General features: G+C 41.7%; 1 protein-coding gene across 1 annotated transcript in view; it reads right to left on the bottom strand.

Annotated features, from left to right (window-relative positions):
* CAND1 (cullin associated and neddylation dissociated 1) overlaps window positions 1–4,108 on the bottom strand; it is a 28,216-nt gene extending 24,108 nt beyond the window's left edge. The window contains exon 1 of the mRNA XM_080352521.1: window positions 3,875–4,108. Coding sequence (XP_080208647.1) covers window positions 3,875–3,942 — 68 coding nt within the window. The 5' untranslated portion in view covers window positions 3,943–4,108. The remainder of the gene's footprint in view (window positions 1–3,874) is intronic.
* Window positions 4,109–12,663: the final 8,555 nt, after the last annotated feature.

Raw genomic sequence — 12,663 nt, 5'->3', positions numbered from 1 at the left:
GTAGCATTTATTTTAGTTCTTGAATAAAAAAGAGACCATCTGTATTTAAAAATAATAACTGTTAGTTAGGTCATCATCCTTCCCTCATGAAGACAGCTACACACTCGACTTCCATAGTTTACATTCTATTCCAAATGATCTTTACAAAGTAAAACTGACACTTACATGGATTTAAGTAGTCCTTTCATCAGCTATGCTGATGTTGTAAAAAAACAAGATTTTTTTTTCAAAAAGTAATCTCTGCTCCGAGTTTATTTTAAAACAACTTTTAAACAAGAATAAGGATGTAGAGTTTCTCAAACATTTTCCCACAAAATTAACAAAAGCTAATCATTAATGGAGAAACATAAGTGAAGATACATTTTATGTTGTTTTCATTTACTTCCCCTGTACAGACTACTTTCTTTGTAGTCCAGACAATGGCCAACAAATTTATCTAGCCCTTAATCTGGCATGCCACATTAAAGACCAAGATTAATTATTGAGAGATCAAGCAAATAAAATCATCTTTCATGTCAATTAATTTATTGTTCAATAACAGTCGTATCCACCAATACAAGAACACACTGAGAAATTACTTTCAAAAAATATTGCTTTTATGCCTTTTGTTTCTTTTCCTTCTGAAGTCTGTTTTCCAATCTGTTCTTCTTTTGTAACAGTCCTCTCTTCTCAGAAGTAACACAGATGTATTACTCAATTACAAATCCCATGGGCTTCAGTCCCAGTGCCAACCCTCCTTCAAAGTTCCAGACAAAAATGGTTTGTAATTAAACAGTTAAGGTTGACATTAGGATTTCAGGCACATCAGCATTAAGCAGACATCACTTAAGCTCAGGTCATACTTGGAAGGTTTTCTCTACAGCCTGACATGCTAGATACTTTTTTTATTGCAAATGAAAGCCAAGACCCTGCATAATCTTAATATGCATCACAAACACCAGATGCCTGCCCTCATATAATGGACCTCAACTTGTCCTGTCTTCTAATTCCACTCTAATAGTCTCAAGGTGTTTCTAAAATAGGACCTCACTCATTTTTCATTCACTCCAACAGTCCCACTCAAACAAGTCTGTAATCTGACAGAAACCAGAAGGGCATATAAACAGATGATGAATGAAAAGACCATCAGCTTTTAAGTAGAGCAAGGAAAAAAGCTACTTTAAGTAAGGTAATGGACAGATAGGATGGGAATAAGGATATATACAAAGCCACACAGTACCAGAACATTTAAAACTGTCTCCGTGTTACTGCTATATTTACCTCCTATTCTTAAACCTTCTTAATAACCTCCCTTCACTTCTTAGGTCAATAGCTCCCACTTCCTAGCCTTACCAATTCACATGCACTCATCACCTACTTGTGACAAGCTCCTAAACTAAGCAGAGCTTATGCATCCTCAGTGCATCAGCAGCTTCTGCACTCAACTCCAACTGAGGAGTCCTCCTCACAGACTCCACCATTAAAAAAAAAACCAACCCAAACCCCATTATCACATAGAGTGGCCTCCCAACTTCAGTTTCAAGTAGCTGGTATTTAGAAACATTGGTTCGAGTAGTTTAGATGTGGCCTTTAGTCACAACTGCTTCCTCCTAAGGCACATCAAAGGTTACCTGGTGCAAAGCAGCAGCATGTCAGCAGCTCCTCATATCTTACACTCAGAGTAGTCATTCTCCTCCGCCAGTGAGAACACTACTTCTCCCACAGCCATATAGTAAACTGCCACCTTATATTACTGCCCACTTCAGAATTTAAGTCTGAATTTTCAGACGATAAACGCTACAAACATTTGCATCAGACAAGTCAGTTTATCCCTAAAAAGGAGGATTAAATTTTACAGTAAAATGCGTCCTTGAACTGTGGTTTATACTCAGCTCCCTGATATCAACAAATCATCTACACTGTACCTCTTCAAATATAAATGATCTAAGAATAAATGCACTTACAATTACTAGCACTAAATACAATTTTACCTATTATGCAAATACATGATACACGTAAAGTTCCGTAAAATGTGTTATTGCATAACAGGCAGTTTGTAAAGGTGTATCATCAATCATTTTTATGGTTTGTAATGTCAGATATTTACCCAAAGATTTTTTTAAATAGCTGAGAACTCCGAAGTTGTTCAAAACTCCCAGAACACGTAAATTCTAAAGTGTGCTCTCCTAAAGCAACTACAAAAAAAAGTTTTAACTACATGTAGCTGGGGAAAAAAGTGTTTGCTACAACTACATCTGACAGATGTGACCTTTCCTTTTTGGGCAGAAAGCTTTAAACTCATCAAAATTGATATTTAGTCTCAAATTCATGAGAATTTTTTGTAAGCCATCCTCCCCATAAGCGTAAAATGCAAAGCTCCCTTAATCACATAAACAAATTAGCATAATAAAAAATTAAAAATCTTCCATAACATTTAGAGGAAAAATGTTTGAACTGATTTTTAGTACAGTCTAAATAAATATGGCAATTCTGGACTGTCTCTTTTTAGACTAATCAATATTTTTTTCTACGCCAAAATTTCTAGCCTAAATTCTCAAGGTAATATCATGCTACCAAAATCTAAAAGAAATCAATATAAAAAACCCCCATAAATTTATCATGTCTGTGTCCAGTGCTACAACTGTTTGTCAAAAGCAAACAAGATTATTCAAAATCCAACTCTATTAGTTACTTAATCATCACCTCTATTTTCCTTCAGATTTTTATATATTAACAAAACACCTGTTTGGATATCAATGTGTTCTTTAACTATAAACTAAGCACTGTAATGCTGCGGCAAAGCATCAAAACCTAAGGGTATTTTATGCCTTTTCCCTGTCTGTATTAATGTACCCTCTATGACAAATAAAGGCTTCAAAGATGAATTTCTGGTGGGACACAATACAAAGAAATGTAATTTTTAACATAACACTTCGCTAGAACTACTGTGTAAGTGTATAACCTCACTGGTTTTTACTCACTTACTTGTACCATTTCATTTTCTGACATCCAAATGTTTGCAATTTATCTCCTATTAATTTATTACAAAGCAAGCAAATATTCCAATAAAAAGTAGTGTTCCTGTGAGAGATCCTAAGCTCAAAATTACTTATACCTGTCCCTGTAAGACTTAACTGCACTTCTCTCTGGATGCGCAGACGTTTAGAGGCAGTACCAAATTGTGCGAGGAGAACAAGTCTACCAGAGTCTACGAGATGCATCCATGAAGCATGTGCATTTAGTACGCCCAAGCCCGCTGTGCTGGGTGGTCCTCCCTGCGCCCATTCGCAAAATCACAGGATCCCTATTTTTTTAAGGTTAGGCAGGAACCCAAGGAGGGTTATTCATGCCCTGCTCGAAGCAGAGTCAGCTACCGCAGCTTGCTCAGGGCTCCATCCATTCGGCTTCCGAGCATCTGGCGAGGATGGAAATTGAACCCTTAACCTCCTGCCCGGCCTAACCCCACGCGGTCCAGCAACCTGACGGCCGCTCGGCTCCTCCCGCTTGCCTGCGATCTCTGCCCAACGACGCGTGGAGGCCGCGGCTTTTCGGGCACTGCCGTGTCCCGTCCTTCCCAAGCGGCGAGAAGCGCCGCTCCCCTCCCGGGAACTTTCTGCCCCGGGGAGCAGCAGATTGGCGCCCAGCCCCGCAGGGGCGGCCTCTCCCACCGCGAGAGGCACCGCGGCGGGCACAGCCCGGGCCCTGCTGGGCGCCGCAGGCCTCCCCGCCGCCAAGCACCTGCGGCCGCCCTGTCAGCCGCGGCGCCAGGCCCGGAGCCGGCGCGGAGGCGGCCGTGGGGGGCAGGGCGGCGCGGGGCCCGGGGCCGGCGAGAGCGGCGGGGGGGAGGGGGTGGCGGGGCGGCGGAGGGCGCGGGGGGAGCGGCCGCGGCTCCCACCTGAAGTCCTTGTCGCTGGATGTCATCTTCTCCAGAAGGTTGGAGATGTGGTACGAGGCGCTCGCCATGTTGACGGACCCGGCCGGGGGAGGGGAGGGAGAGGAGGAGTGAAGGAGGAGGCGGCGTCTTCCCGGCCTCGCCGGCTCCACTTCGCCCGCTGCTGGGGACGGCGCTCGGCGAGGCGAGCCGGGGCCGAGGGCGGCGGGGAAGGCGGGCGGTCGCTCCGCCGCCTCCTGCGGCTGACACGGCGGGAGGGGCGGGGAGGCGGGCGGGCAGCCGCTCGCGCTCGGCGCCGGGTCAAAGGTCAGGAGGGGCCCCCTCTCGCTGCCGGCGCTCCTGATTGGCTCTGCGAGCGGGCGAGAGGTACCCGCGGGCCTGTGACGCCAGAGCGTACGTGGCGCAGAGCGTGCGCGGGAAGTTTAGGCCGCCGTTGGAGAGTGGCGGGAGGAAGGGGGAGGCGGCGGGGAGCTTGATGAGGACTACGATTCCCAGCGTGCATCGCGCCCGCGTCGCGCCCGCCGCTATTGGCGGTGCACGCCGGGGCGTGTAGTTTAGGCGGACGGCGGGGCCTCCGTGGCGCGGTGCCCGCTGGGTTGTGGAGCCTCGTTTTGGTGCCAGGCGCCAATGAGTGGGACGTGGTGACTGTTGGCGTCCGCGAGGCTGGGACGCGACTGCGTTCGGCTCATCTTGAGGGACAGACAGCTGAAAGGGAGTCACATAATCACAGAACGTTTGGGATTGGAAGAGACCTCGAAAGATCATTTAGTCCAATCCCCCTGCCGGAGCAGGAACACCTAGGTGAGGTTACACAGGAATGTGTCCAGGTGGGTTTTGAATGTCTCCAGAGAAGGAGACTCCACAACCTCCCTGAGCAGCCTGTTCCTGTGTCTGTCACCCTCACTGAGAAGAAGTTTCTTCTCACATTTAAGTGGAACCTCCTGTGTTCCAGTTCGTACTCATTGCCCCTTGTTCTATCATTGGTTGTCACTGAGAAGAGCCTGGCTCCATCCCTGTGACACTCACATTATAAACATTTATGAGGTCACCTCTCAGTCTCCTCCAAGCTAAAGAGACCTAAGCCTTCAACAATGCTCTGAGTGTCTGTCCGTTCCCTGTGTGGGGCAGGGAATATGGTGCTTTTTTATTTGCACCATGGCTATTACAAACCTATGACCTACCTTGGTGTTGCATGGGCTGCAGCTTCTGTTCCAGGCTCTGTCATGTGTGTGCAGTGGATCCCATCGTGGCTGAGCGTGCTCTGAAAATGTCTGACGGAAGCTAAAAGTGGTGATGTGGAAGTTAACTTTCTTGGTAGGTAAAGGCATGTTTCTATGGCTCATGGTTGCATAAAGGAGCTTGAAAATGTGGTGTGTTTTCAGAGGTCTTGGAAGCCAAAGAGCACATTTTAGAGAATTTTTTTTTTATTTATTTTTTTTTTATTTTTTTTTTTTTTTTTTGCTAACTTCATGACTGTTAATGTCATTAGATTTCTGAGCTCAACCCATGATCTGTAGATGCATAGGCAGATGGTATGAAGTGGTAGGTGAACTGAAAAAATACTTCCAGATGTTATAATCTCCTTAAGATTCATATTAAAACACGAGAACGTTAAGTAGCCTTAATCCTTCTCAGTTACATGTGTGTACAGCAAAACTCCTAAAGAAATGCTTTTTCATCCGTTTATGTATGTCTTAAAAAAATGTGAACTAAAAATAAACTTTCATCATTTATTAGATGCAGCTTGCAGGCAGCCTTGCACAGCAGCTGACGGAAAGCATGTGCACTTAACTCAGTTGGTAGAGAGAAATTGTATCTCGCTGCTGTGGCCTGTCACCCAGCCACAGTGTACAAACAACTGTTTTGGAAGATACCCCTGCTGTTAATTCTCTGGCTGCTGTGTTGGAAAGAGCTTAATATGTACTGATCTCACTCCCTAGAGCGGTTTGGTGGTGCAGCAAAATGATGGATGCAATGTGGTGTTGGATTGGTGAGGCCTGATGTAGGGATGGAATAAGGAAGATGGGAGTAGTCAGGAGAAGGGGGCTGGGTGTCCCAAGGAGAAATGAGGGAACATCAGTATGGGTGGAGAAAATGCTGTGAGAGGAAACACTCAGAGGAGAGCTGGCCCATTGCTGCCTGATTTTCAAGTAGGCCATTCACTCCTTTGATTTGGGAATACTTAATTTAGAGGTTACCTTTAGAGGGAAATTCCTTCCTCCATTTTGTGTGAATGCTTGTGTTGGATATTCATGGAAGCCAGCTGGCACAATACAGGTGAAGGCAGACTCAGCCTTGACTTGGTTGTGATAGCTGAAAATGGTTTATGACATCTGAATTGTATACCACACACAGAAAAATTGTTTAGCTCCCCTTTGAAGTACTGAGACATAAAAAGTTGAAGTATCAATGTCTGACATTGGGCACATTGATTCATATTTTGCCATGTGAACTTTAGCACTATTCTAAATTATTTTGGTGACCGTGACTTTTGAGCATCTTACAGTTCCCAGGAACAATTTGCTTCTGAAATGTCAGTGTCACATTATCAGTTATCGCATACTATGGGGAAACCTTGTCGTTATTTACATTAATTATTTTGGTACTAAATGGGGATCGGGTGGTTATGGGGCAGTAAAAAATCACCCGTTCCAAAAATACTCTGCCCAGGTGGTTACCATGATGCATTTTATTGGATAAGCATGTTAGACCAACCAGATGATAGAAAATTCTGTATGGTAGCTCAGGTCTTTATGTTGATTGCTGTTGTGGAGGAAATCGTTGCCAGTGGTCCCTGTAAGCAGATCCACTCAAGCTGGGATTTAATTTTTTAAATCCTTATGTTTCCAGTTAGGCACTAAACCAAGCTATTTCTCACTTTGAGAATCCTACATACATTCACTTATCGTAAGAGCGTGTGTGAGAGAAAAAAAAAAAGTCACTTATACAGAACAGTTCTGTCCTGGTCTGCTATACAACCTTGAACACTTCAAGAATCATTTTAAAATAATTTACCATCATCCTTCCCATGCTGGTTCTGTACCTCAGCAAGCTTACCCTGCCACTGTTAAACCTGGTTTCCTTTTGCTACCAGAAACACCAGCCATCACGGAGGAAGTCAAAGATTTTTTGTTCAAGTACATTTATTACAATGGGGATTCAGCTCTAGTAGATGCAGCGTTCCAGAGGAAGTTAGACACAGAGAGAAGCTAATTGAGATGAGATTTTTTCCAGCTGATAGCAAAGAACTTCACAGATGGAGTGGTACTCCTCATCTGTTCCCTGTAGACACGCATATTAGATGCTCTCGGGTTCATTCACAAAGGTAGCTGAAAGTTTAATTAAATACTGGAACCTGAAAGGATTTATCTTGCTTCACACTTGCCAATGTGTTTCCCAAATGCTGAAGATGAAAGAAGAGCTGAGTTCATTTAGAGATGCGTTCGCAGTGCTAGAACTTGAACCCGCACCAGTTTGCCCTTTCACAGGAGCTGTGAGCCCACTGATCAACAGAGGACATGGGGAATGTGCTGCATCTTCATCTACCAGCGTGGAAAGAGTTATACCACACAGCTTTACTCAGCTTAGGGGGAATCCTTTAGGATGACAAGTTTATCATATTTTACAGCTGGTTTTGGGGAAATAAAAGGAAAATTGCTGTTCTAAGTCAAAAGCTGCTCACTGCTGCAAGCAGATATTTGAACCTTACAGTCATGGTTTATCACTTTGATACATGACTGACTTTGTACATCTGAAGTTTTAATTTTTAAAAAGACGCCTTGAAAGGAAGTATTTACAAATTTATTGGCTGATTATATTATATTAACAAACAACAGATGGTGTTAAAAAACTGATCTAGCTTTAAATATGAATGAAACAGAAAGGAATGGTATGGCTGTCTTAAAGCAAACAAATTGAAAAATCAACATAAATCTAGACTAGACCAGTCATACACGTAAAAGTGTCTTTCAAGGCATTAAGGTTATCACTGTATTGCATTGTATAAAATATTATGTTCCAAGAGATAAAGGTGAGTTAGCTGTAGAACTGAAAACTTGACTTTGGCATCTTAATCATAGCAATGCTCTTAAGAGTGGGGGATTTTTCCCTTATTTTCTGTTTTCCTTATTTTAAAAGTTAGATGACATTTCATAGTAAATGATAGCAATTTCCAAAGTAGGGCACGTTTGGAGCTAAAAAAATCATCAGCTGCCTTTCACCTCATAAGCCAGAGTTTTAGTTAAGTTTTTCTTTCTAAAGCTGAAAAAAATTTCACATGCAAGTCAAGTTAGAATCCCAAACCATCTTTCCAAAAGCAGTCAGTGCTGCTGGGCTGATTCTCACTTAAGATTGTTTCATTTCTGGACAATAGGAGATACTGTTGGTCTCTTTTAGGGGAGACTTCTATACACTTACCAAGAAGAAGAAATAATATCTACAGCTGTGAACTGTCAGGCCTTTCCTTCCTAACCAAGATTATCTGCTTCTGTAAAGCAAAGTAAAGTGAAGCAAACTCTTTGGGTGTCTGATTCCATTACCTTGAAAAAGAGAAAGATCAAGAAAACAGTGCTGAAAATAATATATACATCTGATTAAGTAATGGACTGAAGCAACTGTCAAATGGGCTGAAATTGCCTCTCTAAAAGAACATAGCTCAAACAGCACCCTCATCGAAGATTAAGTTTCACAAAACACAACATCTCGAAGAAAAAAATATAACAATCTTTTGATTAAAAGAAGAAAAGCGCTAAGAGAAATCTCCCTTCTGGTTGCAAAACACTGTACAGCTTGTTGCAGTGTCTGTGGTCAAAACTTTTCAAATACATGCTACAACCACCCAAAAATTAAAAAAAAAAAAAAAAAAAGAGTATTTCAAATAAAATCTGATTTGAAATATGAGCCAGAAATTTAGTTTCAAAGATTTTTATCATTGTATTATTCTCATGCCAAATGAACCCAGTATACAGGACGAGAGATTTATTTCTTCCTTACTACTTCTTCTGAAAATCAGTCCTGGTTGTTTTTATTTTTGCTTGTCCGTTTGCATTTCCATTCCTTACTACAACTCTAAATTTGTAATTCCTTCAGAGCCAATTATGTTTCTCTTTATGTCAGCACACCCAGCTTTCTTCATATAATGATCTCAGCAATGCTTGTACTAGACACACTTGTCTCCAGTAAACTTGCAAGCAATTGTTTAATTGGAACTTCTTATATTGAGCTATACTGTTTCTCATTTAGAAGTCCTAAAATTACAAATTATTCGATGTGGTAGGACTATTTAGTCTCATTAGAACCAAAGGTATCTGTGCTATGGATTTTCTTTATTCCAGATCACACATTTCACAAAAGCCTTGACCATACTGATAATTTAAAAATTTCAATGCTAGTACATTGGCTAATTACAATGTGAGTCAATGTTTGTCAAAGCAGGCATAAGGGCATATCTGTTTCATTTCTTAGCATTTTAAAGCACTGCTGTTGTTTTGTTGATTCTTGCTTAAGCGTGCTTCATTTCAACCCAATAGAATGTGCTGTCTCCTTCATTTATGATATTGTCAATAACAGCAAAGATGAAAAAATACAAATGTAATTATTCTTCCATGAATCAAGGCGAACCGAGAGGGCTAGAAGTGAATTGGAATGAATGAATCTATGGAATAGAGTATAACGTTGCAGAGTCTCATTTCTTGGAGCAAAACTGACTCATCCATAGGATCGTCCAAGGTGAAGTGACTCAGTGACTCTCCTTTTGGAGCAGATGATGCCCATTGCCAGCCTACATCACTTGAGCAACAAACATGGTCCATTGCCTGTCAAGATGTGACTCTCTTGACTGCTACAAACTGACTCCTGTTTTGGACTTTCTCATGCTCTGTGGGCATTTCACTGAAGGGCTGAATTAGTCTTTAACTTGCTGGAGCTTCATGGGTTCTTAATATGTGATGTATTATTTTCTTTTACATTTTTCTACTTGAGAAATAATAGTAATGACTCATTCCATACTGTCATCCACAGTTTTACAGCAAAAGAATCTAAAAACGTCCCCTGACAGCCATATGCACTCTACAGGTGAGGCTTCTCTTGGCATCTTTACATAGTTGACTGCAGTTTGTAGACCTGGCATGTAATACCTGTACTGTTCAGATCCTCCTGAGCAGGAAACAGACACTTGCTGGTCTTTGTTGGAGGCTCTTCTGAGACTGAGAAGCCTTATATTTGAACAGCTCAAAAGTTCTTTGATATTTTTAGTGAACTGAAGTATATTTAACACATAGCAAGTGGTTATTATCCACAAAATCTTGTCAGAGGAGTTCTAAGTTCAAGTTCTGATTAGAGCCTGTTTGCGTAGTTTCCTCTTGTTACTTATTTCTGCAAAAAGGACAAGGCGTAGCATGGTAACAGACTGGAGAACTGCTGCAAGGTTGCTGTTGCTGTTTGCACCCACAGAACTGCCGCTTCTCCCTTCAAAATCTTTTGAAGTGCTTGGAATTGAATCTTTTAAAAGGACAGAAGTCAAGGTCCAACCCCCAGAACATATGAATCTGCTAACGTGTGAGAAAACTACATACCTCCTCATCCTCATTAGAGTATTGCCCAAACTTTGTTAACTCAGCCAAGCTCATTTGCATCGTGATCATTTCCACTTTCCCCTTGAGACAGGGCTGCTGAAGGGACTGGGGTCTCCAGGGTCCTGCTGTTTTCTGGCTGTCCTGCACACAGGTGGTGGTACCAAAGAAGAGACACTGACTGATACTCTTCAGCTCCACACTGAAGGGCTTTGTGGGTGCCAACAACCACTTCAACAGAAACAAGAATTTATTTTAATTGCAAATGCTCTGCCCGTAACTTATTGAACCTTGGGGCCTAGTGTCTTTCAACGTGATTTTGCTTTTTGATGTAATTCATTAACTACATGTTTTTGCGCTAAAATTAGTTAACACAGAGTCATAGGTGTGCAAGTTGTTTAAATACATATTATTAGGCTATTCATATCATTCTAGGAGTAGTATGCATGTATCATAATAGCAGGGTATAGTCTAAGTTGAGGAGATACACAGACAGTGTATGTTTGAACAAGTCAGAGCCACCATTAGAATTTTTAAACCCTCCGGGTATGTCCAATGTCTGTTCTTTTCATGATGAATATGTATAAAATTGAGTAAGACTGCCAAGTATTGGTGGCTCATTTGTGAATTTATGTATATGAATGGCAAATACAAAACAAAGTATCAAAAGAAGCAGGAATGCTGGCCAGGAATCTCATATATCTCATATGCATTATTCAAGCAGGAAAAGGCTCTTAAAAGAAAACATCTGCAATTAGTTATAATGCTTTTGAATTCATTACATGCCAGTAAGAAAAACATGCATCAAAAAGAATGTTTAAATTTCAGAACAATCGTAAGAAATGCCTCCTGTTGTTTCATTATTTCTTGGAGGGTTAATGATGCCAGTAGCTCTTACTGAGAGTCTTCACATTTTTTAATAACTTCTATCACAAAAATCAACCCACGCTGCTACAGTCTGATACAGAGGAATGCCATTTCCAAAACAAAAATAGTTCTCCAAAACTTCTTAGTCTTTTCATGCATTGAAATGTTGAGTCCTATTACTTACATTAGAAACAACATCTCCTGCCTGTCACAGTCAAGGTGACCTATATGATTTTTAATTTTTTTACCACTTTTGTGATACTGCCAGTTTAAGGGTATAATTTTATCTCTGTATTCAGCTATAACGGCACCAGATCAGGGCTTTGTTCTGTTATCATCTTGTAGAGGCCAAAATTAGTCATTTTTGTAAGATTTCTGCGTTACTAGCCCATGTGTCAGAGAGCCTGGAACAAATACATTGTAGAAGCAATGTCATTTGGAAGGATGAGATACAGAGAGACAATTGTCTGCTCACATATCACAAGGTAAAGATGATTTTGTCTCTCGGTGATTGGTAAGAATATCCTCAAAGTCCATTCTTACAGTGTTTCTGGAGGCACTGCTTTCTCTAGCAACAGAAAGAAATAAGCTCATTTCTTCGTTTTCTTGTACCTGATGCTGTCATTTATGCCAGTGCATACTCAGTGTGTAAAAGCTGATCTGATGACATTTTTCAGTCACTTTGGAAATAGTGGCTCTGTCTGCAACTGCAATGGGCACAGGCAGAAGGAAGATGCAGTTCCGCAGCCTTATCCTCCATTGGGAGGTCATCGAAGTGTGCTGCCCAAACAGAACCTCTGTGAGAGCAGGAACTGGTGTCCATCCACTCTCCCTCAAAACCTGTGCTGCCAAGGAGCAGAAGAACAGATGGAGAAGCACCTACTGTAACCTGCCAACCGTGTGCACGGCTAAATTTGTTGTCCTTTCAAGATACAGGATGTTTTCCTTTCCACATTTGCCTTTGTGAATAAGCCACAGAGGCTCATTGCTCTCAGGTCCTTTTCTTGCGTTGCTGCTGTTCTTTGCTCTCTCGTCTGCTCTGTTTTTCTATGTGGTGTTAACAAGGTGATTCTATGAACCCAGCAAAGGCCAAGAACAGTGTGAGGTTTGTATTATGTTAAATTTACGCAGCATCGGCAGCTGAGGCTGAAAGAGAATTTTCGTTATCCCTTAGCAGTGTATCATCTGAGGCATCTAGCTGAGATGCTGTGATACCATCATGGAGGAGTAGCTTGTACATGCTTCAAGGTCATTTTGTAAATATAGCTATTTTATTGCAATGGAAATATCCAATTTTAGTCAACGTTCAGGACTAAGACATTGCTAGAAGAGCAGGAATACCTATGGGAGTAATTT

This window comes from Nesoenas mayeri (genome assembly GCF_963082525.1).
Source record: "Nesoenas mayeri genome assembly, chromosome: 1".
NCBI classification, from domain to species: Eukaryota; Metazoa; Chordata; class Aves; order Columbiformes; family Columbidae; genus Nesoenas; species Nesoenas mayeri.
This window is presented reverse-complemented; position numbering and strand designations above follow the sequence as displayed.